The following is a 26,964-nucleotide window of genomic DNA, read 5'->3' on the forward strand; positions in this document are numbered from 1 at the left end:
ATATAATAAATAAATAAATAAATAATGAAAAAGCACCAGGCACATCACAGAAATCTTACTTGTATGCTTTACTAGGCTTTACTGGGGTTGCTTCAAATCCAATTGGACAAAAATAATGATTTTGGCAATGATAAATGTAGGCTATCGATTCATCACGCAGTCCTTGTGTTAGTTTTGTTAAAGCTCCTGAAGCTACAAATTAAAATAAAATCATTGACAAATTAGATTGGTCTGTATTAACATCCTATTAGATTTAGCACCTATACAAAAAAATAAAAAATACACAATGTGCTTGTAAAGTGTAAGGGACTTCATATATAGGAAATATATGCATTATTTTAAAAATCTCATCAAGACAGAAACCATAGCTTCTAAATTATATATAGTTTGTTAGTATATTTGATTAAAATATACTATTAAAACAACCATAAGGAAGGCTGAGCGCCGAAGAACTGAGACCTTTGAATTGTGGTGCTGGAGAAGACTCCTGCGACTCCCCTTGGAATGCAAGGCAATCAAACCAGTCAGTCCTAGAGAAGATCAACCCTGACTGCTCTTTAGAAGGCCAGATACTAGAGATGAAACTCAAATACTTTGGCCACCTAATGAGAAGGAAGGACTCCCTGGAGAAGACCCTAATGCTGGGAACAATTGACACCAAAATAAGAAGGGGACAGCAAAGAATGAGGTGGCTAGATGCAGTCACTGAGGCAGTTGGTGTGAGCTTAAGTGGACTCCGGGAGATGGTGGAGGACAGGAAGGCCTGGAGGAATGTTGTCCATGGGGTCGCGATGGGTCAGACACGACTTCGCGACTAACAACAACAACAACATTAAAACAAAGCCAATTAAATACTTGCCCAATGAGGAAAGTTCTATGCAACCTCCAGAAGCAGCTCAGGTGAGCCTACAGAGGCTGCATCCAATGTTCGCCCTAGTTAGGGCAGAATCCTTGCAATGATTCTGATTTATACTAACACTCAATACATCCCTAGTTCTCCAAGTAAAGTAAGAGGAGAGACCACAGTGACGCTCTTTGTTTCCTTAACTGGTTTGTCATCCAAGTCTCTTCTCAACTATGGTGGGCAGCACACACAGAGAACTGCTTTTACCACATACTAGGTGAGAGAAGAAGCTTGCTTGACAGGCCCGTGCAGAAATTAATCAGGAAAGGGCCACCAAAGTCTTTTCTCCTGCTTCAGTTAGCAATTAAGAGAACAATGCCTGGTGGAAGTGATGGCAAGCCTACATTTTTCAACATCCAAAAATGAGCATGTTACAGAATTGTTGACCACTTTGTGTTATCTTTCCCATTTTCTTATTCATTTTTATTTTTAAAATTAACTACTTACCAGTCTCTCCAGCTGTCTTATGCTTCCCATGAGGTTTATAGAGAAAATATGAACATCCTTTCACATGAAAATTATCATTAATTTGTCTGAACCACCTGAAAAACACAGGAGTATGTGTTCTAAATGCAAAGAAAATAATCTATCAAACCACAGTAAGAAATGTGCCCCTCTTCTTTCTCCTTTACAATTGGATTTATGCTTGCAGCATTCCCTAATCAAACAAGCAACACAATCCTATGCAACTTTCACTGAATCCAATGGGTCTTACCCTCAAATAAGTATGAATACAATTGTAGCGTCTTTGTAATAAATGGGATAGTACAGGCCTGCATTTTGTTGGTTATGTCAAATTAATATGTAAATTTCAGACTTCCATACATACACATACAATTCTGTGCTCTCCTCCTGTTTTCTGCCTCTATTCAGATTTTTTCCTTCTGACATTCTCCCTGTTCCTTAATTCTAACAGACAACCCCTCTTCCAACCATCTTTTCTTAAGCACTTCCTCTTCTTTCCTATTGCCCTTTTGGCTCTTCCCTGCTTCCTTCTGATTGTCTTTCTCCTCCATATAAATGTGGTTGAGTCACTAACAGATTCTTTCCAATCCCTCTTCTTTGTGATATTAAGGCCAGTTCACCTGATGCGAAAAGCTTCAATAGCACAACAAAGTATGTTGTGTGTTACATAATGTTCTGTACAAGTTTTGGATACTCAAAAGGGCAGTGCTACTTACAACATAATCATGTACAGGTCTATTTAGAAGCAAGCCCCACAGAACTCAGTGGAGTTTGCTCCCACATAATATAGTAGCCTTAACCTACCTCTACGGAGTAATAATAATTTGAATAGTATCGAATGCATGTGGAGGGGGGTGCTGCATGCACTGGCACCTCGATAAATGTGTCTTGTGCGAGCGTAAACGCTTGTCTGTGTATGTGTGCACTGCCACCCCATGGAACAGATTGAGAATTCAAGCATGCTATTTTACCTCATTAATGTTGTATTTCCAGTAAACGGACCAAATCTAATTTCTTCAAAAGGAGGTTGAAAGCCCAATATATGCAAAGCTTCTTCTTGAGTGATAGGAGGTAAGCTGTTTTTTTCCAAAGATGAAAATGTAACACATTATAAAATGCAAGGGTTAAGCTGCATCATTAGCACAGTTACTCGGATGTAAGCCCCACTGAGTCCAACAGGACATATGCCCAAGTGAACCATTTAAATAGCTGTTGCAGAATGACTTACTTTCCAGCCCCCATTGTGCTGTATAGGAAATTCCAGCAAGAGACCAAAGAGGAAATTCCACAGGATGTCTTATATTGTGGCCGACTTACACAGTACCTTAAAAAGAATACATTGTTCATGCAGCTATGTTAAGTTTTCATTTGTTATGGTTCAGACATAAATATAAAACCAATGTATTTCATTTGTACTCTATACAAATAAAAAGTATACATCTGGTTTTGGAATTCACAGCTGAAACAATTGTCCTTATCTGAAATAACATGTTGAGTTGCCTAGAACAGCTTCCCTAGAGATTAACAGCCAAGTGGGTAGCAATATACCTTACAGAAGTTGAGACAAGATGCCTTTTTAGGGAGATGATGTGCAGATGCCTTAACATAGTTTTGCCATTTACTTTAAAGAATTGGCTAATACTGCTATGTCTCTGTGAAACAACCAAACTGAGTAGGAGATTGCTTAGTAAGAATCCTTATTTCAGTGCATTTTCATATGGCCTGCTGGGGACATTGTGCCACTGTGAAAAACTGACAGCAACTTAGTCCATCTGTTTTAGAAATCCTGAAACTCTGTTCTAACAAGCCACCCAAGTCAAGCAAGCTAAAGAAAACAAGGGCCCTCCAATACACCCGGTGTACCTTGTCCTCCTGTAGCAGGGGTCAAAACCACCTGCCAGAGTGGCAAGAAAAGGCAGGCTCTGAGACAGGGTTTTCCCTGCCTGTTCCTCACTTTGCAGGGAAAGAACTGCAGAGGACCAAGCCACATGATTTTATTTTTCAGCTTACCAAAATTACTTGAATATTGCCTCCTAGAAAGTGCTTATGCCTTAAATGGTGGAGCTTAGGAGAGATTTCACCCCATGTCTCTGACACGGCAAAGATTCCTACCATATGCCAGGACAGGTGGCAGTTTAAAATGTCTTCACTTACACCAGGTAGTACAGTTGTTTTCTTTTCTCTAAACTCAGAGTGAGCACTGGCTAGAAGTGGTAGCACACTGACTGTACTCCTTGAGTCTAATTTCAGAGCTGGGAAGAGGAAGGAGGGTCATGTACACCCAAAATGTTCTTTAAAGTTCCAAGGACAATGAACATAGGAAACAAAAATGTAAGAAAAATTGACTTTCATCAAATCCTAAAATCCATTTCCAAAGATCTTTGACATATCCTTGGCCAGTTTTTTTTCTACCTCTTCCCCTTAATCTTAGAATATTGTATTATCCTGTCCCCACAAGAACATGCAGGAATAATTACATGCCATATGTACAACAGCACAGTGCTCTTGTAATACAGGTAGTCCCTGGGTTACTGACAAGTTCCATGCCTGAGAACATCCTGAAGTCAAATTTGTACGTAAGTCAGATCATGTATATAAAAAGCACATAAAATGAAACAGTTCCATATACATGAAAACATCTTAAAATGAAGCATTTTAATAATAATAATGGTACTGAAGAGAGAAAATCTTTATGTATGTGTGTAGGTACACAGTACAGTTCTTAACACAGTTTAGATAGATAGAAAAAATAGTAAAAATTACTAAAGATTAACACTTCTTGAGCTAACACTTCTTGAGCTAACATTATGCTTAACATTAACTGGATGATAATGGAGATTAGACTGGTGTTGGAGAAGAGCACTGGTGGTAAAGAGTGAAGGTTTGATTATCCTGCTAGCAGGGTGAGGATTACCACTGAGTTGCTTTCTAGTTCTGACTGCTGCTCGCCGGTGCTGCTTCTTCCCTCCTGCCTCCCTTCCCTCCCTCCCTCTCCTTGCCACCCAATGCCCATGGGCAATGCTCGCCACCCACAGACTACTTGTTTCTCAAGTACAAGGCGGGACTTCTGGGTTTGCTCATTCCTAAGTATGGGTTGTTCATAACCCAGGGACTTCCTGTATATGTATATTTTTATTTAACATTTCTACAATCCAGAAATTCCTGTGATTTGAGTAATAATTCTGCTATTACAATCTGGACTAATATAAAAAGGTGTCAAAGCATTCAGCTGTAAACATTCAGAATTATACTAATATTAATTATTGTATTTATATATTACCATCTGCGAAGATCTAATACTTTTCGTTGTTTTATTTCTTCAAGGGCATAATGCTGTGGACATTCTCTGTACTGTTTACTTTTTTTATCTACAGACATTTTCTTGGTTCCTTGCTTCTTCATGTTGCCTGTAAAATAAGTTCAATAAATGATCCCTGGACATCATTAAAAAGCATGACTTTTTTTTCCTGAGACAAGTACATTTCCAACAAAAGTGTCTTTAAAAAAAGCTATTATCAAGGGAATTATGTTTGAAACCTGAGCCACACGGTACTCTCAAATAACCAAAAGCTGAGGAATTTCATGTTAGTTTATGTTGTGTGGTTTAATTTAATGTATTCTGGATGCAGGATTTTTTCCAGAATGTTCTATTCTTCTAGTTAGGCTATAAAATGATAGGATATTAGGCTAAATAAAAAAGACAAAACATGAGAGGGAAAATCTATGGGGAGAAACAGATTGTCCCAGTCATGGAAACTTAATCAAACTGCATACATCCACTGATATCTGAACAGTTCACAGGTTCCAAGCACTTTTAAAAGCATGTTTCCTCAGTGGCAGCAAAACACTGTGGCTCGGTTCATAGTCTTTTGTTTCCGTTGATTAAAAAAAACACAGTCTGCTGTTGTGATGAGTGTTGCACTAAGATCCAGGCAATCCAGGTTCTATTCCTGATAGAACCTCCCTGGGTGATTTTGGGTCAGTCATTACTTCTCAGCCTAATCTACCCCACAGGATTATTGTGAGGATAAAATGAAGGAAGACCATCACATAAACCACTTTGGGTTCCTTTGCAAGAAGAAAAAGATGGGACATAAATGTAATAATAAATTATTATAGAAAATTGTTCCTGAGGGTTCTAGAATGGTCTCAAGTGTTTTCATAGTATACGCAAAGTCTCATTGTGTGACCACAAAATTTCCTCCCAAAATACCTACTCTTCACCAGCTCAGGCATCCTTCAAATCCCTCTCCGAAATCCCTTTGAAGGTTTTTATATACATCCCACCTCACCCCCTAAAAAAAAAAATATGTGAGTATATCTAGACACATTCTTCCTGGGTTTTTATTATTTAAAAACTGCATACAAAACTCGCTTCCTCCTCCTCCTCCCCCCCCCCCCGGCATGGGTGGCAGCTGCGCCAGATTGGAGTGGAATTGTGTGGGAGGTGTGTGGGCTTAACTCACCTGCCACAGCAAAAGCCAAAGGGCAGGCTGTTTGGGGCCGTTTGGGGCCAAGAGGGGCTGACTGGACCGAGGATCTTGGTCCTCTCTCTCTCTCTCTCTCTCGTTTCTCTGTGGCTGTTCATTAGGTTTTAATTAGGAATGGTTTTACCCGGGGAGCAGGTGGGCACCACCATTGAGGTGGCAATGGGCAAGGGAAGGTATGGCATTGGGGGTCTAACAGGCCTGCATAGGAGAAGGAGGGACTGATGTTTGATACCGGTCCCTTCTTCTGGTTATTCCCCCAACCAGAAGGTTCCTGGCAGCAATATCAGCCGGCCCTCGGGCCTGACAGTGTTGCTGTTAAATGCCAGGCCGGTCCATAATAAAACATGTCATACATGATTTGATTGTGGATGATGAGGGTGACCTGGCATGTATTACTGAGACCTGGGCTGGAGAAAGGGGAGATGGCTCCCTCACGCAATTGTTCCCACCCGGGTATCTGGTCCAACACCAATCACACCAAGATGGGGGGGGGGGGGCTTTGGTACACTGAGCCAGTATTTCCCTTGCGAGGCTTCCTGTCCCTTCAAGGCCAGGTCTTGAGTGTTTGTACCTGGTGTTGGGCGATCGAGACAGATTAGGGACTCTGCTGGTGTACCGTGCACCCTCTTGCCCAGCAGACTCCCTGCCTGAGCTGTCAGAGATCGTCTCGGACCTGGTGTTGAGGACCCCCAGGATGTTGGTCCTGGGGGACTTCAATCTCCACACCATGGCGGTTCTGCCTGGGGCGGCTCAGGACTTCCAGGACAGCCAACGTATCACCGGCCCAACCCATGAAAGAGGTCACACACTTGACCTGGTTTTCTTGACGGGATGGGAAGAGGATGGCCTGGAAGTAAGAAATTTGATCTTAACTCCTTTGTCATGGTCAGACCACTTCCTCGCGAGGTTTGAGCTCGAGACTGATCTCTTCCTCCGGAAGGGTGTGGGCCCTATTAAGATGGTCTGCCCCCGGAGCTGGGTGGACCCAGATGGATTCCTGAGGGCTCTGGGGGATTTTCCGGTGGATAAAGCTGGCGCACCTGTTGATGTCCTACATGATTTGTGGAATAGGGAGATGACTAGGACAATTGACATGATCACTCTTAAGATTCCTCTCCTGCCTATAATAGCCCGCTTGGCACGGTGGTATATACCTGAGTTGTGGGCAATGAAGCAGGCTGGGAGACAATTAGAGCACAGGTGGAGGAAATCTTGGGACGAATCTAACTGAACACACTTACGTGCTCATTATCAAGCCTATGCTGTGGCGGTGAGGGCAGCAAAGAAACAGTTCTTCTCTGCTTCCATTGCTTCCTCACAGTGCTATCCAGAGGAGCATTTCCGAGTGGTGCGAGGCTTGACACACCCTGGCCAGGAAAATGATGTGGCCGCACCTTCAGCAGCCCGTTGTGATGACTTTGCCCGGCCCTTTAAGGAAAAAATCACTCAGATTCGCTGCAATCTGAACTCCACAGTTGATATGACTCCAGAACGGGAAGTATTCGGAGTGCCATCTGGGACATCATTATTGGATGAGTTTCAGTTATTGCAGCCTGATGATGTGGACAAGGTGCTTGGAATGGTACATCCTACCACCTGTCTTCTTGACCCCTGGACCTCCTGGCTACTTAAAGAAGCCAGTCACGTGATTGGTCCCTTGGTCTGGGAGGTTAGCAACACCTCACTGAGGGAGGGCTGGGTCCCTGCCCCCTTGAAGGAGATGGTGATCCGACCAATCCTGAAGAAGTTGTCTCTGGACCCAGAGGTGGCCGCCAATTTTAGACCAGTGGCCAACATCCTGATTTTGGGCAAGGTGTTAGAGCAGGTGGTGGCGGGACAACTCCAAGTACTCTTGGATGAAACGGATTATCTGGACCCATTTCAGTCTGGCTTCAGACTTGGTTATGGTACTGAATCCGCCTTAGTCACCCTGTATGATGACCTGTGCAGGGAGAGGGATGGGGGAATGCATCCCTGTTGCTTCTCCTGTGCCTCTCAGTGGCTTTTGATACCATTGACCATGGTATCCTTCTGGATAGACCGGCCGGGTTAGGAGTAGGAGGCTCTGCATGGGTTTTGCTCCTACCTGGCCAGCCGATTCCAGAAGGTGGTGCTGGGAGACTACAGCTCTGCAGCATGGCAGCTTTGCCATGGGGCTCCGCAGGGCAGATTTTGTCCCCCATGCTCTTTAGCATCTACATGAAACTGCTGGGAGAGGTCATCAGGAGGTTTGGGCTGCGGAATCATCAGTATGCTGATGACATCCAGCTCAACCTCTCTTTTACATCTACTCCAGGTGAGGTAGTGGACGTACTGAATGGGTGCCTGGCCAAGGTAATGGGCTGTATGAGGGCCAATAAACTGAGCCTCAATCCAGAAAAGATGGAAGTCCTGTTGGTGGGTGGGTTGAGGTTTCAGGTAAGTGATTTTGACCTTGTCCTGGATGGGGTAGCACTCCCTCTAAAGGACAGGGTCCACAGCTTGGAAGTACTTCTCAACCCGGAGCTGTCACTGGAAATCCAGGTGACAGGGTGGCGAGGAGTGCTTTCCTACAGCTTCGGCTGCTCCATCAGCTGCGTCCTTACCTGGACAAACTACTGCCTAGCAATGGTGATTCATGCTCTGGTAACCTCCCGGTTGGATTACTGTAACGCACTCTATGTGGGACTGCCCTTGAAAATGGTCCGGATACTTCAGCTGGTACAGCACAGAGCAGCCAGGTTGCTAACGGGGACCAGTCGTTATTCTCATATAATGCCAGTCCTTTATCAGCTCCACTGGCTTCCAGCTGAAGTCTAGGCCCAATTCAAGGTGCTGGTTTTGACCTATAAAGCCCTGGACAGCTTGGGACCGGGATACCTGAAGGAACGTCTCCTTCCTTATATGCCCTCATGCCCCTTAAGATCTGCGGGAGAGGCCCTGCTCCAAGAACCCTCCCGGAAGGAGGTAAAGAGGGTGTCTACTCAGAGGAGGGCCTTCTCTGCGGTGGCGCCCAGATTATGGAATGTGCTCCCTGGAGAGGTGCGCCTGGCACCAAGTTTATATTCCTTTCGGTGCCAGGTTAAAACCTTTTTATTTAACTGTCATTTTAAAAATCAAATTAAAATGTTAATATGTAACAGTCGCTTTTATTTAACTTATTTAATTGGTTTTTTGGTTAACTGTTATTTTATTGCTGTTTTATTGAGTTTTTTTAATGATTGTAAGCTGTCCCAAGATGCCATGCATAAGGGACGGCATACGAAAGTTTTAAATAAATAAATATCCCCCCTTATTCCTCTTGCAAGAAGCCCAAGGCCTCCCAAACAGTCCTCCCACTGCTATTATTATCCTTACAATAATCTTGTAACATGTATTAGGCTGCAATTCAGCGACTGACCAAAAGTCACCCAATGAGCTTCACAGTCCAAGGGGAGAACATAACATGAATCCCTATAGTACCCGAATCTTTGCCCAACTCTCTTAACCACTACACCAAACTGGCTTTTCTGCTAAATATTCCTTTATTCCTCCACTGCCAAAATTTGAATTGCAAGGTCAATTGCAAGAGATTTACTAGGCAAAGCACCATGGTCATGGATAGGACAACTATGGAAAATCTCAACAGAGCCAGTGTTCTACTTTTCTGTAAGATACAAGGGTTCTTAAAAGTTTCCACACTTTTAAAAACTCTATTTATTACGAATTTCCAAAACAAATTACATCACTTTTCTACATAGTCACCTTCCTTTGCAATGCATTTTTCCCAGCATTGTACTAACTTTTTAATGCCATCAGCAAAAAATATATAAAATATATTTATAAAATATGAAATATACAAGTGTGGAAACTTTTTGAAGACCCCTTGTACAAACATTGAACAGTTCATAATATTAAGTATCAATGCTGTTAGATTAAAAACCTGTTCTTTGGGTCCATCTTATTTTTAATTTTCATGTAGCACCTACATAATTACATTACCCCCACAACTTTTTGGTGTTAGAAGGAAGAGGAACACTTGGGTTGATGCTAGGGGAAAAAAGCAAAAAATAAAAGCAAAAAAGCTAATTCCCGAAGAGCGTTTCACAATACACCACTAGTGGCCAGTCTATAAAAACTAGAAGTTTAAGACACAATTTTTAGCAAGGTGGTATAAAAGTATGAGATATCATAAACCAAAGTGAAGGAGTGTGGGCAGTAATCTATGCTGCATATAAGCCACCACTAACAAGCAGTTATAGCTTGTAAAGAAACAACTAGAAACACTAGTCTTTGGAATAGGGTAGATCAGTAGAATTCATATAAGATAGCTCTGCTGACAGCCTCATCAATTTTACAAAGTGCTAAATCCATGTGGCACTAGTTGCTGGTGCAACAGAATGAGCTGGAGCATGACATCAGCATAAGAAACTGCCTAATGATTGTGTACAATACATACTTACGTAATTTCTCTTAAAATGTTACTAACAATGTATAATCAGTTCTAGTAACTTGAGCAAAAATACATAAACATATTAAGTGGTTTTTCATTCACTAGGATAAAACAGACTGTCCATGTGAACATTGTACCTGCTCGATTCTTCAAGTCTGGGGATGTATCACTGAATTCAGACTTATCAATCTCCCATGCCAGTGGGAGTTTTCCAAGGCTGCTAGACAAACTTTCCAGATTAGCATCTTCATTGTAAACGATGTCTGATGTGCCAGTTCGAATGCCAATATAACCCAGAGAATTATTTCCAACATTTAAGGCAGCATTGTCTTGTAAGCAGGCACTAACTGTAGCACTTGGGCTTTTGCAAATAGATGTTACCTGGTTTAAAAAAGCATAGTCTGAGCAGATAGTGTAAAACTTTTCTCGGGTGTGAGTTACAGGACACCCCCATGGATAATGCCGGTCCCCACTAGATCCCAGAGAGGCAACTGAGGCACCTGCAGTGCAAAATGGTTTTACAATACCATGACGATTCACTTCTGACGCCTTTCTTCCTGATCCATGATCATTTTCTCCAGAACCACTCTCTAGCTGAGAGTCTGCAATGTTAGGCATTGAAGGAATGTAAAAAGCTTTTTCAAAGTAACAACAGGCCAGCAGGCCCCTTTTAGGCTCAGTCGTAGTCTACATCATTCCTCCAAATTTATAAGAAAAAAATTAATTCCTGAAACAAAAGAAAGAAGGAACAGTATCAGCCAAAAACAGAACAGCTTACGGCATGGCTTCACATTATCAGTTTTGTCTCTGTGCAATACCACAAGTGATCCCAGAGATGCATATCAATAAGAATATCAGGCTTTTCTCAGATGCAGCCACCTCCTCTTCAGGGCATTACAGAACATGGACAATCTGATGTGCATTCTTCATGGATATTTTGGCATCAGCAGCAACATTTTCATTACCAATATGTCTTGGGGACATTTGAAAGTTTCTCAAGACAAGACATTGTCCATGCAAGCAGAAGACTACGTTTCAAAATCCTTACAAAGAGCATCTGCACTATATCACAAGTATTTTTAATGTACACTGCAGCCTACAGTTACAAACTCAACACACCATCTTAATGAAGAGCAACCTTCACATTGTCTTATGAGGGTGAGTTACACTAAATTCCAGTAATTCAGTTCAATAAGTCCCATGACTTAATTCAGAGGATGCATGAAAAAAATCTTATATGCACTTTGAATCTACTTCCAATCAGTTTCAATCAGTAACCCACAATATTACTATTATGAGGAAGATTTTTTTCTCCTTGATTCACTTTTTTTCATAACGTCTGCCATTTTATAAATCATAGCCTCCCTTGGTAGGCCTTTTCTCTAAACTTAAAAAGCCTCCAAAGCTTTAGCCTTTACATTTATCCTTGATTGCTCTTTTCAATATCACTGCCCACTTTATTATATCCTTTTTGAGACTCAACAACCAAGCCTTGAAAGAGGAAAATAGAGATACATTTATGAAGTCATTGAGCTTACTGCTGTATGTCTAGACCAAAGCCACTGGGGTGGAATGAAGGAGGCTATATTTATATGCAAAATTACTGGAAGTAGGGAAAGGTTCTCAAATTGTGAAATAGCTTTAGGCCATATGTATGCTTAGACAGAAAAACAGGTGTCCCAACATTTCCCAACCATCTATGTTGGGAGCTGTAGGACTTTTTCCATATATTACAACAAGAGCCAAAAGTCCATTGTGTCCAGCCTTTCACTCCCAGGTCCATCCAGATGCCAGAACAGCCCCCCCCCCCCCCCACAATCCTCTAAAGGGGGGGAACCCTGCCTGTATGCAGTTTTAAGCCTGTCTTCTACAATTAGCATGGAAGCAGGTGCTACTAGCTTCTTAATAGCTGGTAATAAAGTCTGCCCTTTATCAAAGGGGCTAGCAGAGATGGGATGGAGCAAGCCCATCTCTCTCGTGGTGGCCCACTTTGTTTCCATACAGGTCATCCTCTACACATAGTATGGCAAACCAGGAGCTTGGCAGAGGTGTGATGCAGTGACCGCCCCTCCTCCTCTTTGCCAGCCCACTGATGATGGAACTGAGGATCACTTACTGCCACCAGCACGAGGGCTCAGCTGCTCGGCTGCCACTGGAAGCCCGCGGCCAAGGGATAAGGCAATGTGCTACCACTCCACGCAGCGGCTCTGTTCGATGACCATACCAAGTGCTAGTCCTAGACTTGGTCTAGGTCTAGCCCTCTCCTCTTAAAGGCTGGCGCCCACCACATCTTGCTGCCGCTGATACCCCGCGTTTCTGCTTCCTGCTGTGGGAAGAGGCATGAGGAATCCGCTTGCTCGTTGCTCCAGGGTCAGCCTCGCCCGACCCACCCGAATAAGGAGCGACAGCCTACACCGCGGCAGAATTTATCCAGAAAGGCCCCTCAGAGTCCCACCCCGGGAGGCTTTCTACGGCCCACAAGAAGCCCTCACGGTCTCCTCTCGATTACCTGCTTGCCGACGGCCTTGACTCGCAGCGCGGCAGTGACATTTCCCGCCCCCACCCCGGCCGAGAGAAGCACCCCGCTCACCTGCGCGGGCCTCCTGCCCTCACTACTTCCCCGCCCCGCCCCCAAGGGCACCTGAGCGACTACCGCCCAATCGCACGCCACGCGCGAGTGACGCAAGCAGAGTAGGCGGTGTTGCTCTTACCTTGCCGGCAGCCCGCGCGCCTGCTGGGAAGCCGACACGTGATTGGCTGGCTCGCTGGGGAAGTAAATAAATAAATACATAATACATACACATGGGAAAGCGCCCCTCGACTTCCTTTGCTCGCTAGCAGGGGCTTCTTCCGCTGAGTCAGCCCCTGCTCGTTGCCGAGGAGATGTAGAGCTGTAGGGCGGGTGGGCCTGCCTGCCTGCCTGCCTGCTGTGGTGTATCAGCTACCTAGGAAACAAATCCCATTGAAGTAAGGGGAAAAGCTCAATCCAGACAAGACGGAGGTCCTGTTGGCGGGTGGCTCGGGCCTCGGGATGGGGGACTTGGGCCTTGTCCTAAATGGGGTTGCACTCCAGCTAAGGGACAGGGTTCGCAGCTTGGGAGTGCTCCTCCACCCTGATCCATCAGATGCATCCCTTCCTGGAGAACGACTGCCTGGCGACAGTGACACACACATTGGTGACTTCCCGATTAGTTTTCTGCAATGCGCTGTACGTGGGGCTACCCTTGAAGACGGTCCGGATACTTCAATTGGTGCAGAATAGAGGTGCCAGGTTGCTGACGGGCACTGGGCGTTGTTCTCATTTAACCCCAGTTCTCCGTCAGCTCCACTGGCTCCCGATTGAAGTCAGGGGCCAATTCAAGGTGTTGGTTATGACCTATAAAGCCCTCAACGGCTTGGGCCCTGGGTATCTAAAGGGATGCTTGCGTCCATATATGCCCTCCCACCCCTTGAGATCAACAACAGATGCCCTTCTCCGGGAACCCTCTGTGAATGATATTAGGAGGGTGAGTACCCGGAGGAGGGCTTTCTCTGTGGTGGCGCCCCATCTATGGAATGCGTGCCCCAGAGAGGTCCACCTGGCGCTGTCATTTGTTTTTCGGCGCCAGGCTAAGACCTTTTTATTTAAAACTTATTTTAATTGTTAATTTATTGGTTATTTATAGGATTTTAAATCTTTAAGCTGAGATGCACGAGTTTTAATATTTTTATTGTACAATTTGTTATACTTTGTTCTTGTTGTGAGCTGCCCCGAGGCTTTGTTGCGATGGGGGAGACATAAAAATGTTTTAAATAAATAAATTTTTAAAAACTGCTTTTCTGTGCGGTGCAGTCCCATCCATGATGACACGGAAAGCAGCTCTGTTCAATTAGTTCAATAGATCCGCTACCAAGTAAGAGGAATGGGGAAGGTGTTGACCAAATGTGCCCAAAATACACAACAGGTGGAGGTGTGTTTTTTTTAAGGAGTTATTCTCAAGAATAACCAACTACCAATGAATCGTTCCAGATGGTGCAACTGAGCAATCCTCAGTTGGCCCTTTTGTACACTGATCATTAAGAGGTTACAGGTAGCACAGATAACATTTCCCAATAGGTTACAGAAGTTAAAATGTGTGATCTTTTCCACTTGCACACCAAAGAAGATTCGCAGAAGGAGCGGGGAAGATGGGGTGCTATTACATGGAAGAGGAGGAGGATGGACTGTTCTACCTATTGGCTTGTGCATCCCTCACCATGAACTATACTGACTAAGGCTGATGGGTATTTTAGTCCAAGAAGGGGTGTGAAAACTGGACAGTAAACAAAGGTGATAGGAAGAAAATTAATGTGTTTAAAACATGGTGCTGGAGGAGAGCTTTGTGAATACCCTGGACAACATAAAGATGAACGAGTGAGTCCTAGAATGACAGAACTTTCCCTGGAACCAAAAAAATGCCCAAATGGAAACTGTCATACTTTGGACACATCATGCCAAGAAAATTCAAAGGCAGAAGAAGAAGATGAACTATGAGATGGATCAATTCTATAATTGAGGCTACAGTATCGGGTTTGCAAGAACTGAGCAGGACTGTTAAGGTCAGGACCCATTACAGAGCATTCATTCATAGGGTAAGCATAATTCAAAGGCAACTTGGTGGCACATAACAAACAACACCTGGAGAGATGCATGTTTCCAGTTACTGGAGTATAGATTTTCAACCTTGGGTTCATGCTGCACAAGAGAATGAGAGGAGAGATATGGATTTACAAACATTCATTTAAAATATCTATTTCTTTTTTCACAGTTCTTCAAGTTGTTTTGCATTTTTTAATTTAGATAGCAAATCTGTAGTTCTGGCCCATTTTATTTATGCTCTTACTTAAAAGATTGTACACCAGCCTTCAAACCTTAACCTTATGGGGAGTGCTTCCATTTCTGCTGAAATCAGTTAAAAATACTTATTTGTTTATTTAGGACATTTATAGGCCGTCCATCACTAGCATCTCTGGACGGCTTACTTCTGAATAAATATTGTCCCTTCAAAGTGGTTATTGGAATCAGATCTTCTTGAGTTCAGCAAGATTCCTGTGTGCATCTGGACCAGTCCTAGAAAATCTTTCAGTGTCATTCAGCTACTTATTTGATAGCCTGAGGTCACTTGGCTACCTTTTTCCAAGTAGGATGAACTGGAGATGGAGGGACATCCCCGTACATTTCTGAAAGCTTACTTCTGGGTGATGATGCTGAACATCCAGTGCTATGTAAAGATCTCTCAAGTGGGATGTCTTCATTCCTGATATTTGGAGGAATAAAAGAGCTGGAATATAAGAAGGTCTGTGCCTCACATTGAGTAAGCTGGGTGGATGTTTGGCTTGCACTTAAAGGTGGGGCAGATAGATTCTGCAGGAATGCAGTCACAGGCAAGGATAAGAAATCCTATGAAAGAGTGTAGAACTATGTAAGTTCACACTGCAAGGCAGTAGTGGGCAACTTGTGACCCTCAAATATTTCAGCCCACAGCTCCCTTTAGGCCCTGCCTAGCCAATCAGCCTAGTTAAGTGTGAGGGATCATGGGAGTTGGTGAAAACATCTGGAGGGCTATAAGTTGCCATCCCAATGAACTGATTGTTAGCAGGAGTCTGTGAAGTAAACACAGTTGTACAGTGGTGCCTCAGTTCACGAACTTAATTCATTCCACGATTCTGGTCACAACCCAAATTAGTCGTGAACCATGTCAAATTTCCCCATAAGCTTCAATGTAAATAAGGTTAATCTGTTCTGAACCATAACTTCATGTTTACATAAAGGACAGCATATAAAAGTTTTAAATAAATACATTTTTTTAAACCACAAAAATTTGAGCCACGTCCCCGGGCTGCAGGCCAAGTCGAGGCCACCTTGCTGAGCCCAGGGGCGGACTTCTCAGGGCAAGCCACCACCGCCAAGTGACCGCCATGCTTCCTCCCCCCGCGGCAGGGAGAGGTGAGAGGTGCCCATCCCTTGCCTCGGTCCGCAGAAAGCAGCCCTTACCTCTCTCCTTGCGGCCCTCTCCTAGCCCGGGGCCGGGCGAGTGCCTGCGAGGGGACCTTCCTTTGGCTCAGAAGTGGGGTGGCAGCAAGCAGCCAGAAAGACCTAGACCTAGGTGAGCATGCCCTCCTGGCTCGCCATCATGGTGGGTGGAAAGAAGGTTATTGTTTGGAGTGTTCGTGCGGGGAAAATGGCCGTGATTGCAATCATGTTCGTGCAGGAACATGACCGTGATTGTGGTTGTCACCCAATGTGGAATTTGCGAATGGGGGCAAAATTTTGCCAAACTTTCTGTTCGCAACCCGATTTGGTCATGACTGAGGTGTTCGTGAACCGAGGTACCACTGTACTTTGAGCTGCTTGTCTCATGTGTCCCAGGACTCACTCTGGAGGGTTAGGTGTCTCTTGATGCTTGAGGAAACAGCAGGGCATGTTTCATGGTAGGCATTCAGAAGGTAAACTGTGTATTTACCGTGTTTCCCCAAAAATAAGAATGGGTCTTATATTAATTTTTGCTCCAAAAGATGCATTAGGGCTTATTTTCAGGTGATGTCTTATTTTTTCTTACAAAAGCTGTGAGTTTCTTGCCCCGAGAGTCCTCAACAATTCCTTTCTTGTACTTGACAGAAGATCTCTTTCTTTTTGCACTCATCTTGTCTGGGGGTCAAAATATTATTCCCTTTAAATCTACCATTAAATAAAGTGTTGATTGAAGACTTACGAGACAGGAGTGGCAACACATGAGTGCATTAAGTACATCCATTACAATACATGACATATTGAATTATGAAACACGTCTGTCCGGTATCAAGCGTACACATTATTCGTGCGTTGTATCTGTACCAAGAGAGGTCGTTCATCAATAAGTCTTAAGTTCATCTGTTTACATAGGCGTTTACCTCTTGTCCAAAGGTGCCCACTTGGGTATTTATAAATACTTAATTATAATTTATATTATCATTTTTTAGGTATTAATGTCAATAATATTATTTATTTATATTTAATTATATATTAATATTATTTTATCATTCAATACATCCATCGTGTGTTGCAATGGATGTACTAAATGTGTCCATCTGGCTGACGATCTTAATGGGCTTATTTTTGGGGTAGGGCTTATATTATGAGCATCCTGAAAAATCATGCTAGGGCTTATTTTCTGGTTAGGTCTTATTTTCGGGGGAATAGGGTAATTAAGCCTACAATGCTCAATTGATTAATCAGTTTAAGGTTAAGGCACAATCCTGTGCAAGTTTAGAGGGGGTTTCCATTGGAACATTTTTTTTTTCATATTCAGAGTTAATTCAGGCAGCTATAGCTGCTTACATGGGAGTAAGCCCTGTCAATATCAATGGGACTTCCTTTTGAGTAGACATGTGTAAGATTGCACTGTAAGGCTGCAGTTCTTACCTGCAGGTAAGACCCATTGCATTAAATGTGACTTACAGCTGTGAAGGTATGTATAGGATTATGTTGCAGGTTGCCACTAAACTTTCTTTGTATCAACCTTATATTTATTTATTTGTTTAAAACTTTTCTATGCCTTCCCTTATGCATAGCATTTATTTAAGAACTACCAGAAAAAACACAGTGTACAAGCTTTTGAGTTCTTCAGACCTCTTCATCAGGTGGTACCCCATTTCCTGTTTATTTGTACCACCTACGCTACTGAAGAGTTCTGGAGAGCTCTAAACTTGCAAACCTCTGTACAATTTGGGTTATTACTAATAAAGGTATTGCCCAATTGAGGATTTCAGATTTTATTCCTCATGGACCAGTGAGGCTGTATTTGTGGTTAGTATTCCGTCTCAGCCTCCCTGTCGTACTTGGATGCATTGTATCCACTGATCCTTCTCTAGTCACAGCCTTGCTGCCCTGTTTAGAAATAGGAAAGCTGGGATGGGAGATGAGACCCAGAAAGGGTATGGAGGAAACATTTGTTTTCCATATTTTCCTCCATGCTAACTCTGTAAGACAATTCACAGTATTAGAAAAGTACAATAACTGCATACAGGGGCTTTTATAATGGCAAAATCTTATTAAAAACTGTACCTCCATTCCTGTTTTCCATCTTTCCATTTTCCCCATTGCTCTAACAGTTTGTGTGACATACTCTGGTGGGTGCTCACATAAGCAAAGCTAGATCAGACCAGTGGTCCATCCAGTCAGGCGTTCTGCTCACATAGTGGCAAACCAGCTGTCCTCAGTATTCCTCAAGCAGGATAGGTCCCAGACCTCCACCAGCCCAAGCTCTGCAATAACCAGTGAATGCAGGCATGCCTCTAAAGATGCTAACACATAGCCAGCAAGGCTAGTAGCCACTGAGAGCCTCCTCCTCCGTGAAATTAAACAGAAGAGAGGAAAAATGTTTAAGAACATACTTCTCATAATCCTCGCAATCTTAATGTTTAGGGACGCCTAGGGAGAAGAATGTTTTTGTACAGTGTCTTGCTTTTCCTGCACTACACCAACTTGGCCAGCTTTTCTTTTAATACACAGTTCCAGACTTCCAGATTGTGGTTGGACTACATTTCCCAGCATTACTGGTGAGCCTGGGAAGTGATTCCCATGTGATTTTTCATTCGGAAGAAGTTTTGTTAGACCAATGATCCCACTCCTTCCCCTTCCCCTTCCCTTTCCCCTTCCCCACCCTTTGCGCTTTTGCAGTAAGCCTAAGATGCTGCCGGAGAGGAAAGGGTGAAGGCATTAGAAAGGCTCCACGCTCAAGAAGACAAAGGAACTGGGAAGCGGGTGCCGTCTTGATCATTTGTATTCTTCCTTTCCTCATGCATTATCCAGAGCAAAGCAGCCTTTCCCGTGTAGTTTTTGTAGGAAGGCTGGAATTACTGAAGTTTGCATTGAAGAGAACACCGAGCAAAGCAAATGATAGGTAACTGAGAAGACACTGCGGTTGTGGTTGAAGGCACCAGCTTGTACGTGCTTCTGTGCATCTACCTCTAACGGAGCAAGATTTCTTCCTCTTTCTCCCACCCCCCTCTGTGCGGCATTTGTTCTGTTTGCTTCTTAAGAGGAAATCCTGTAAATGTGTAGCATTTGGCTGACTTGCTGCTTGCCGTTGGGGACCATTCTTCTGGTGCTTTGTGAATCAGCTGGTGGGAGCCAGCTAAGTCCTGAGCACAGTTTAATATGGGGACCTGGCCTGAGAGCAAGCGTGGTCCTTCCTGCTCGGTATTTTTACGTCCAGGCTGTGGATTCTGAAGGGAGGAGGTAAGCCCAGCTGCTTCTTCAGATAACAGATGTTTGGAGGGTGGGGCAGAGACGGGCAGGAAGGGGGTGGCGAAACACTTGGCTTTGCAAATCTGAAGCTGATTTTTCATGCCCCATAAAGCCATAAACCTGAAGAAATCCAACATTCGCAGTTGAGCGTGCTCGTCTATTGCACTCTACCCATGGTGACCCGAAACCCACTTTGCGGAGAGTGCGGCATTAGACAAAGCAAATTTGGATTTGCCACCAAGAATGGCGATGTCGCCAGTCACAGCTCCCCGAATAGGATGTGGCTGCTTAGCTACATGTTTGAAAATATATATATATACTACCTTCTTTATCAAACCTCAGGACAGTATCCATAATTTATTAAACCAGCAAAATACAAAAATCAAACACACTGTTTACTCAACTAAAATCAGTTTGTGTAAAGAGATGTGTTTCCAAAGTTTGTTGCACTGGGGTGGTGGTGGTGGGGGGGGGCTTCCAAAGACAGGTTGCCACAATTATTTTCAATGCTTTTTGATCCTACAGATCTGTTAGCTTTCATGATGTCTTTGGCAACTCAATTCCCCCTGGTTTTTTTCAGGTTAGGCAGGTTAAGTAACTGCTTAATGGTTTGTGGTATTATCATGTAACTAGTGTTTCAACCTTGCAAAGTCTTACATTTCTTCACATACAGCCCAACTTCATATTGGACTGAGTGCTGATTTTTTCTCTCTCTATTAAATCCTGACAATCACATACTTATGTATTTATTTGTTTAGAATGTTTGTATGCCTTCCCATTCGCATGAGCCTTGGAATAACTTACATACAATAAATAAACACAATACAAATAGTGCACATAAAATCCAGATTCACCCTGGCTGCAAATTAAAAAAACCTATAGATGACATTAAAAAAAATTAAATATTGTTTAAATAAAAAGGTCTTAGCCTGGCATCGAAAAACAAATAACAACGGCGCCAGGCGGACCTCTCTGGGGAGCGCATTCCATAGGTGGGGTGCCACTGCAGAGAAAGCCCTCCTCCGAGTACTCACCCTCCTAATATCTTTCACGGAGAGTTCCCAGAGGAGGGCCTCTGCTGCCGATCTCAGGGGGTGGGAGGGCAAATACGGAAGAAGGCGTTCCTTTAGGTATCCAAGTCCCAAGCCGTTAAGGGCTTTATAGGTGATGACCAGCACCTTGAAATGAGCCCGGACTTCGATGGGGAGCCAGTGAAGCTGGTAGAGGACTGGGGTTATATGAGAATAACACCCAGTCCCCGTCAGCAACCTGGCTGCTCTATTTTGCACCATCTGAAGTATCGGGACTGTCTTCAAGGGCAGCCCCACGTAGAACGTGTTACAGAAATCCAATCGGGAAGTAACCAATGCATCTGTCACTGTCGCTAGGCAATCATCCTCCAGGTAGGGACGCAGCTGATGGATTAACTGAAGCTGAAGGAAAGCACTCCTGGCCACCGCAGTTACTTGAGCTTCCAAAGACAGCTCTGGGTCAAGGAGCACTCCCAAGCTGCAGACCCTATCCTTTAGAGGGAGTGCAACCCCATTCAGGACAAGGTCCAAGTCACCTACCCAGAGCCCAAACCATCCACCAACGGGACCTCCGTCTTGTCTGGGTCGAGTTTCAGTTTATTGGTCCTCATCCAGCCCATTACCTCAGCCAGGCACCGGTTCAGCACAGCCACTGCCTCACCTCGATTGGTTGAAAAAGAGAGGTAGAGCTGGGTATCATCAGCATACTGATGATTCCGCAGCCCACACCTCCTGATTACCTCTTCCAGCAGTTTCATGTAGATGTTGAATAGCAAGGGGGACAAAATGGACCCCTGCGGTACTCCATGGCATAGCTGCCATGGTGCAGAGCCAAAGTCCCCCAGCACCACCTTCTGGAATTGGCCGTTGAGGTAGGAGCTGAACCACTGCCAAGCAGTGCCTCCTACTCCCAGTCCTGCTAGCCTATCCAGAAGGATACCATGGTCGATGGTATCGAAAGCCACGGAGAGGTGCAGGAGGACCAACAGGGATGCACTCCCCCTGTCCCTCTCCCTGCACAGGTCATCATACAGGGCGACCAAGGCAGATTCAGTACCATAACCAGGTCTGATGCCGGACTGAAATGGGTCCAGATAGTCAGTCTCATCCAAGAGTGCTTGGAGTTGTCCCACCACCACCCGTTTCAACACCTTGCTCAGAAACGTAATGTTGGCCACCGGTCTATAATTGGCGGCCATCTCTGGATCCAGAGACGCCTTCTTTAGGACCGGCCTGACTACCGCCTCCTTTAGAGGGGCAGGTACCCGGCTGTTCCTCAGAGAGGTGTTGATGACCTCCAGGATCCAGGCACCAATTCCGTGTTTGGCTTTGGTCAGTAGCCACGACGGGCAAGGGTCAAGTAAACATGTGGTGGGACGTACTTGTCCAAGCACCTTGTCTGCATCATCAGGCCGCAATAACTGAAATTCATCCAATAATATCTGACCAGACGGAGACATTGGCACCTCCCCTAGAGGATCTAGGACATATACAATCAGTCATGCATTTGCATAAAATTATGGGTGGGGACAGTAGGGGGAGGTCTTGAGAAATGAACAAATTCAGTCATGGAATAATGAAGTTTAGCTTCATTGGCTTTACAGGAGCTATTTTTTCCAGACCTCCTAAAGGAACTACAATGTGTTATTTGTGGAACTCCCTGACACAAGACACAGTGCTCACCACTGGCTTAAGTGACTTTAGGTGCATTAATGGAGGAAAATGCTATCAGTGGCTACTAGCCAGTGGCTATATGCAATTGCCCAGTTACAGAGGAAGGACCAGTTGCTGGGAACAACAGCAGAAGAGGGCTGTTGTGGACTTCTTAGCGGCATCTTCTTGCCCACCAAGAAGAGGGTCCTGGACTGGATGGAACTTTGATCTAATTTGTAAGAGCTGCTCTTATGTTCCCTCTTCTTTAGAAACTGCAAAAGGCTCAGCCTTTTAAATCTGGCGATGCCTCATGGCCACAAGGAACCTGGTCCTAGAATGCAAAACATCTTCCCTCTCCTTCAGAAGCCATTTTGAAAAGGATAAAACAGATCATTGTACTTGCTAACCATTCCTCTGAACATTATGACCTGGAAGGATTGAGACCTGGACCAGGCCTGAACAATGTTCTAGGGGAATCTTGGAGGTGTGCAGATATTTATAACACCATTCCTGATCTTCCTTTGCAATGTGCAGGTGTGGGAAATTAGTGAGACTCGCCAGGCTTGGTGAGCACCTCACATTAATTAAGTGTAGACAACCAATTACAGTCCACACAGTCCTTTCCAGGGGTTCCTTGCTGCACAAGATAATATGGAAGTGTGTCTCAGAAAGTTTGAAAACCAATGGCAAAAACTCGAGAGTTAGTATGAAGTGTTTAATGTGTAGATTAAATTCTGAGGTTGCCTGAGTCATTTGCTTGGCTCTTTCAGAGAAGACCCAGAGCAAGCAATCGGAGTGTGTATCTAGATGCTTGCTTGTTTCCAATAGTTACAAGTGAACTAGCCTATTTTCCAATTTTAAAGAGTCTGAAAAGCGTGTTCTTATTTTTTCCATCCCAAGCCCAGAATTGTATCAATAAGAAAACTTGTTTGTTTTAAGCATTTTTATTATCTTTATTCCCTGTCTAGGTTTACTGTCTCTCCAGGTGAAAATGCGTTTCAAGTGAAGATCACAGCTCCTGAGGAGCAGTTTACACGAGTTGGAGTACAAGTATTAGACAGGAAAGATGGTTCCTTTATTGTGAGGTACAGAATGTATGCAAGCTACAAAAACCTGAAGATTGAGGTTCAAACCAAAGACAAACATATTGCGAAATCCCCATATATTTTGAAAGGTACAAAATGACATTATCGAATAGTAATTTTGAAACTGAATGATGACAGTATGCTGGGATATGGAAGTACATTGCAGTTGGGCTGATGTTTACCTTGGAAAATGAAATCATTGTGTTGGTGCACTCCCTGCTCCGTGCCCTTCACGTTAGGAAAGTGTCATGTATCATTACACCTCCTCCATTGCCTTTTTCTGTGAATAAATAGGCAGAAAGGGATTGATAAAGAGGATTCTAGACCAGAGGTATGCAGCATTAGTGCTCCCTCTGCACCTCCCGTGATCTACAGCAGACGAACCCACAGAAAATTAAAACAACAAATAAACAAAGTGGCATCCATGAGCACTACAGATTCTCAAAATGGTCTCAAAATGCAATCAAGCTACTTGTGACTCTTTCGGCACTCTGCAGCAGCTCAAGATATTTGGTTTGCAAAATTGGCAAAGGGGTTGTTGGGGTTGCATGAGGCTCACAGACCGCATATTGCCTGCTGAAATCTAGATTAAGAGAAACAATCTGGCTCTCTCTGTAGATGTTTTGAACTTTAATTCCAGTAAGCCTATAAATGTAGTCCATGACCAGGGATTCTGGGACTTGCAGTCCAAAACCCCTGGAGCGCACTAGATTGCCTGACAAAGCCTGTATTAGATGGCAGATATAGGGTACTCCAGAAGTATTACCTTTGCCCAAAGTGGTACACACATTATTGAGCCTGTATTTAATGATCAACAGTATTCTGAGATGCAATATTACCTGGACTATGTCATGGTTGCCAGGAGCACATTTTCCCATTGTTCCTTAACTTGAATAATGAAATAGAGGTGGGAACAATGTTTTCATCTGGAAGAACTTCTTGCATGCTGGTGATCCGAAGTTTATAAAATACTATGCTACATGCCTCTGAGAATACTGATCACTTACAAAGATGATTCAAGCATTGTGTGTTCCAGAATACCTGCCTCCCTGTTAGAGCCCCCTTACACCAGATAGACAAAATTACGACGTTAACAAAAACGAAAGTGAATGTTCGAGGATCATTTATTCAAATGATTGATCTCTGGGAGTGCTGGCAAATTCTAGAGTCTTATTAATTTCTTTGTTTTACTTTAACTTTGTATTTTATATTAGTTGGAAGGGAGTAATATGTTTAAAATAGATGGCAGGATGGCTTCAGGATACAAATTCATTAATTGCACAAAAAGCATATGCCACAATCCAGCCAAGGTTAACTGTATTTTAAGTATCACTGTTTGAATTCAGTGTAAGAGGGTTGTTAATGGGAGCGGAGCAGTGCCCCCTATTTGTTAATATGGCCCAAGATCAAAATTTCTCAGTGATTCCAAAGGAGGTTTTGCTCCTCAGCGTTCCTCCATTGCCAGCAGTCTAGACTTTTCAAATAGGAAGCGAAAGTCCACAGCTCTGTCACATCTCCAGTCAGCAAAAAGTGCCTCATCCAGTGTGTGTGTGTTTGTGAGAGAGAGAGAGAGGGAGAGATTTTTAACTGGGAAAATGGTACAGGATTAATCCCACCTGGCATTGTAGTCCCAAATCCATATCAGGAACACTATAAATACTATTGATTTTAAAACCACACACAGGAATTACTCATAGGTCTCCTTTGTCACGTCTAGCTGAGCTTCCAAAATTTTGTCAAAGCAGCTTCCATTGTTCCTGGCAGACTTCACTAGGAACTGCCCCAACCTTTGTCCCTTCTTTGTCACTGGATAGATGCTGCCTAATCCTGGATCAGTTTCTTCCAGGGCTAGAGCAGGACAGCGTTTTCTCTTTGTTTTCTATTACGGTAGTCCTCAGTAACTTGACATGTGGCTATGGAAAGCTACCAAGTTAGCTCGCACAGTATATAATGGCTTGAGGTCACACTCTCGTGATGTTTCTGAGAAAGGGAGTGTACCACAGTGCAAGGCACTGACTAAAAAAGTCCCCTGGATATTTGCCATTTGTACATGTAGGTGACACTCTGTGCTTCCGCTTCATACGATGATCTGAAGTGAACATATTAGTAGGATGGTTTAACAGTGTGATTGTAGCAAGGTGTAAATCACAGTGCTTCGAAACTAATTTAAACTCATTCCTATATCTGGTCCCAGGGCAGCAGGTAGGGAAAGGCTAACATGATCTCTAAGAAACATGTTAACACAAATCTCTTGTGTACAGGACCAATCTATCATGAGAACTGTGACTGTCCTCAGGAAGATGGGAGCACTTGGCTGGAAGAGATGTCCTGCCCTCACACCATCTCACAGATCCAGAGAGACCTGGCACATTTTCCTACCATTGACCCCGACAAAATTGCCAAAGAAGTTCCACAACGGTTTGGACAGAGGCAGAGCTTGTGCCATTACACCATAAAAGACAATAAGGTATTGTCAACACAACACGAAGTGGCAGCACAGATAAAATTTATATTAGGAGGCAACATGGATAAAAGTGGCTGTTTTGCAACTAAATGTAGAAGAGCCCTAGAGGATGAGGGAAGCGGCCATCCTGTGGTTGTGAGGCATAGTAGTAACTAGGCATGTGCACGGAATCTGTTTGGGGTGGATTCCATCAGATTCTGCTGGCTCAGCTCCTTGGATTGTGCTCTGCTTTGCAGTGGCCCTGAGCCCAAGTTCCTGGTGAATGTGCCCAGTCTTCATGGCACGCTACCTACATGCCACGACTAGCAGCAGAGGGCAGGAAAAAGATGGGTTGCCGGCAGTGCCTGTCTGTACCACCTCCTTCTGCATCCCACAGCTTTTGGGAAGGTTGCCAGTTGTGCAGTTAGGGCTCCACAAACGTTTGCCAATTTCCTTTTGGCTTGCCTTGCCTTGCCAATGATGAGAGGAAGTCTATGGATGCTAGAGGGATGGATTCCAAAAAAGGTTGTCCCAACCCTATTAGCAATTTCTCTGGGGAGCAGGTGAGCTAGACCCTACCAGCCAATGTGCATGTGCAATTGCTTGTCAGCAAAAGCACTAGAAGGACCAGGAAAAAGCTATGAGTGTCATAGCTGTTTTCAGCAGAATCCTTCTCTCTTCTGGCCATGCTGCCAATAGTCAACCCAGAAATAGTCAGGGCCAAAATCTGAGGATTCCCTTGGTAGATCAGACAAGGCCCATCCAAGGTTCAGTTTGGATGCCTGGAAGTACTTCCTGACAATTAGAACCCCAAGGGTATGGAATGGGCATCCATGGGAGGTGGTTGAGGCCCCATCGGTGAGGGTGTTCAAAGATAGGCTAGACATGCATATGGTAGGCATGTCATGAGCGGAGCCGGCTAGAGCCGGGGGTCAGACTAGATGGCCCGGGAGACCCCTTCTGACTCGCTCTGTTTCTGTGTTTCTAATCTGTTATGAGCTGCTATCAGGAGGCCTGTAGAACAGTGGCAGGCAACATGGTGCTTGCAGGCCCTTTTGCACTCGTGGAGTCCTATCTTGTCACCCACCAAGTTGCTCCACCTTTTCATTTGTTACTTAAAACACTCAGTTTTAAAAGGGAACATCTCTGTGATCAACCTCTATTATGTTGTCCATAGTATCTACTATCCAGAAGCAAGCTATTTTTGTTCCATTGTACCTTTTGCTTGCTGAACC

The 26,964-nt window shown here is 44.0% G+C and overlaps 2 protein-coding genes across 7 annotated transcripts in view; one reads left to right on the plus strand and one right to left on the minus strand.

The window, feature by feature from the left end:
• The window catches only part of BIVM (basic, immunoglobulin-like variable motif containing), a 28,792-nt gene extending 5,293 nt beyond the window's left edge, over window positions 1-23,499 (minus strand). The window contains exons 1-8 of one of the 6 annotated variants that reach the window (XM_044428652.1): window positions 12,861-12,887; window positions 10,798-10,997; window positions 10,408-10,651; window positions 4,650-4,776; window positions 2,598-2,693; window positions 2,341-2,445; window positions 1,352-1,446; window positions 60-192 (exon numbers count right to left, since the gene is read on the minus strand). In XM_044428652.1, the coding sequence (XP_044284587.1) occupies window positions 60-192; window positions 1,352-1,446; window positions 2,341-2,445; window positions 2,598-2,693; window positions 4,650-4,776; window positions 10,408-10,651; window positions 10,798-10,800 (803 nt within the window). In that variant the 5' untranslated portion in view covers window positions 10,801-10,997; window positions 12,861-12,887. Of the gene's footprint in view, window positions 1-59; window positions 193-1,351; window positions 1,447-2,340; window positions 2,446-2,597; window positions 2,694-4,649; window positions 4,777-10,407; window positions 10,998-12,386; window positions 12,597-12,779; window positions 12,890-23,468 lie in introns of those variants that run through there. The other 5 variants (XM_044428649.1, XM_044428651.1, XM_044428650.1 and 2 more) reach the window with 5 other exon arrangements.
• The window catches only part of POGLUT2 (protein O-glucosyltransferase 2), a 28,859-nt gene continuing 20,813 nt past the window's right edge, over window positions 18,919-26,964 (plus strand). Inside the window, exons 1-3 of the mRNA XM_044428654.1 lie at window positions 18,919-19,508; window positions 23,170-23,375; window positions 25,548-25,753. Of these exons, the coding sequence (XP_044284589.1) occupies window positions 19,324-19,508; window positions 23,170-23,375; window positions 25,548-25,753 (597 nt within the window). The 5' untranslated portion in view covers window positions 18,919-19,323. The remainder of the gene's footprint in view (window positions 19,509-23,169; window positions 23,376-25,547; window positions 25,754-26,964) is intronic.

This window comes from Varanus komodoensis, unplaced genomic scaffold (genome assembly GCF_004798865.1).
Source record: "Varanus komodoensis strain SLA01 unplaced genomic scaffold, ASM479886v1 scaffold2, whole genome shotgun sequence".
In the NCBI taxonomy this organism is placed as follows: domain Eukaryota; kingdom Metazoa; phylum Chordata; class Lepidosauria; order Squamata; family Varanidae; genus Varanus; species Varanus komodoensis.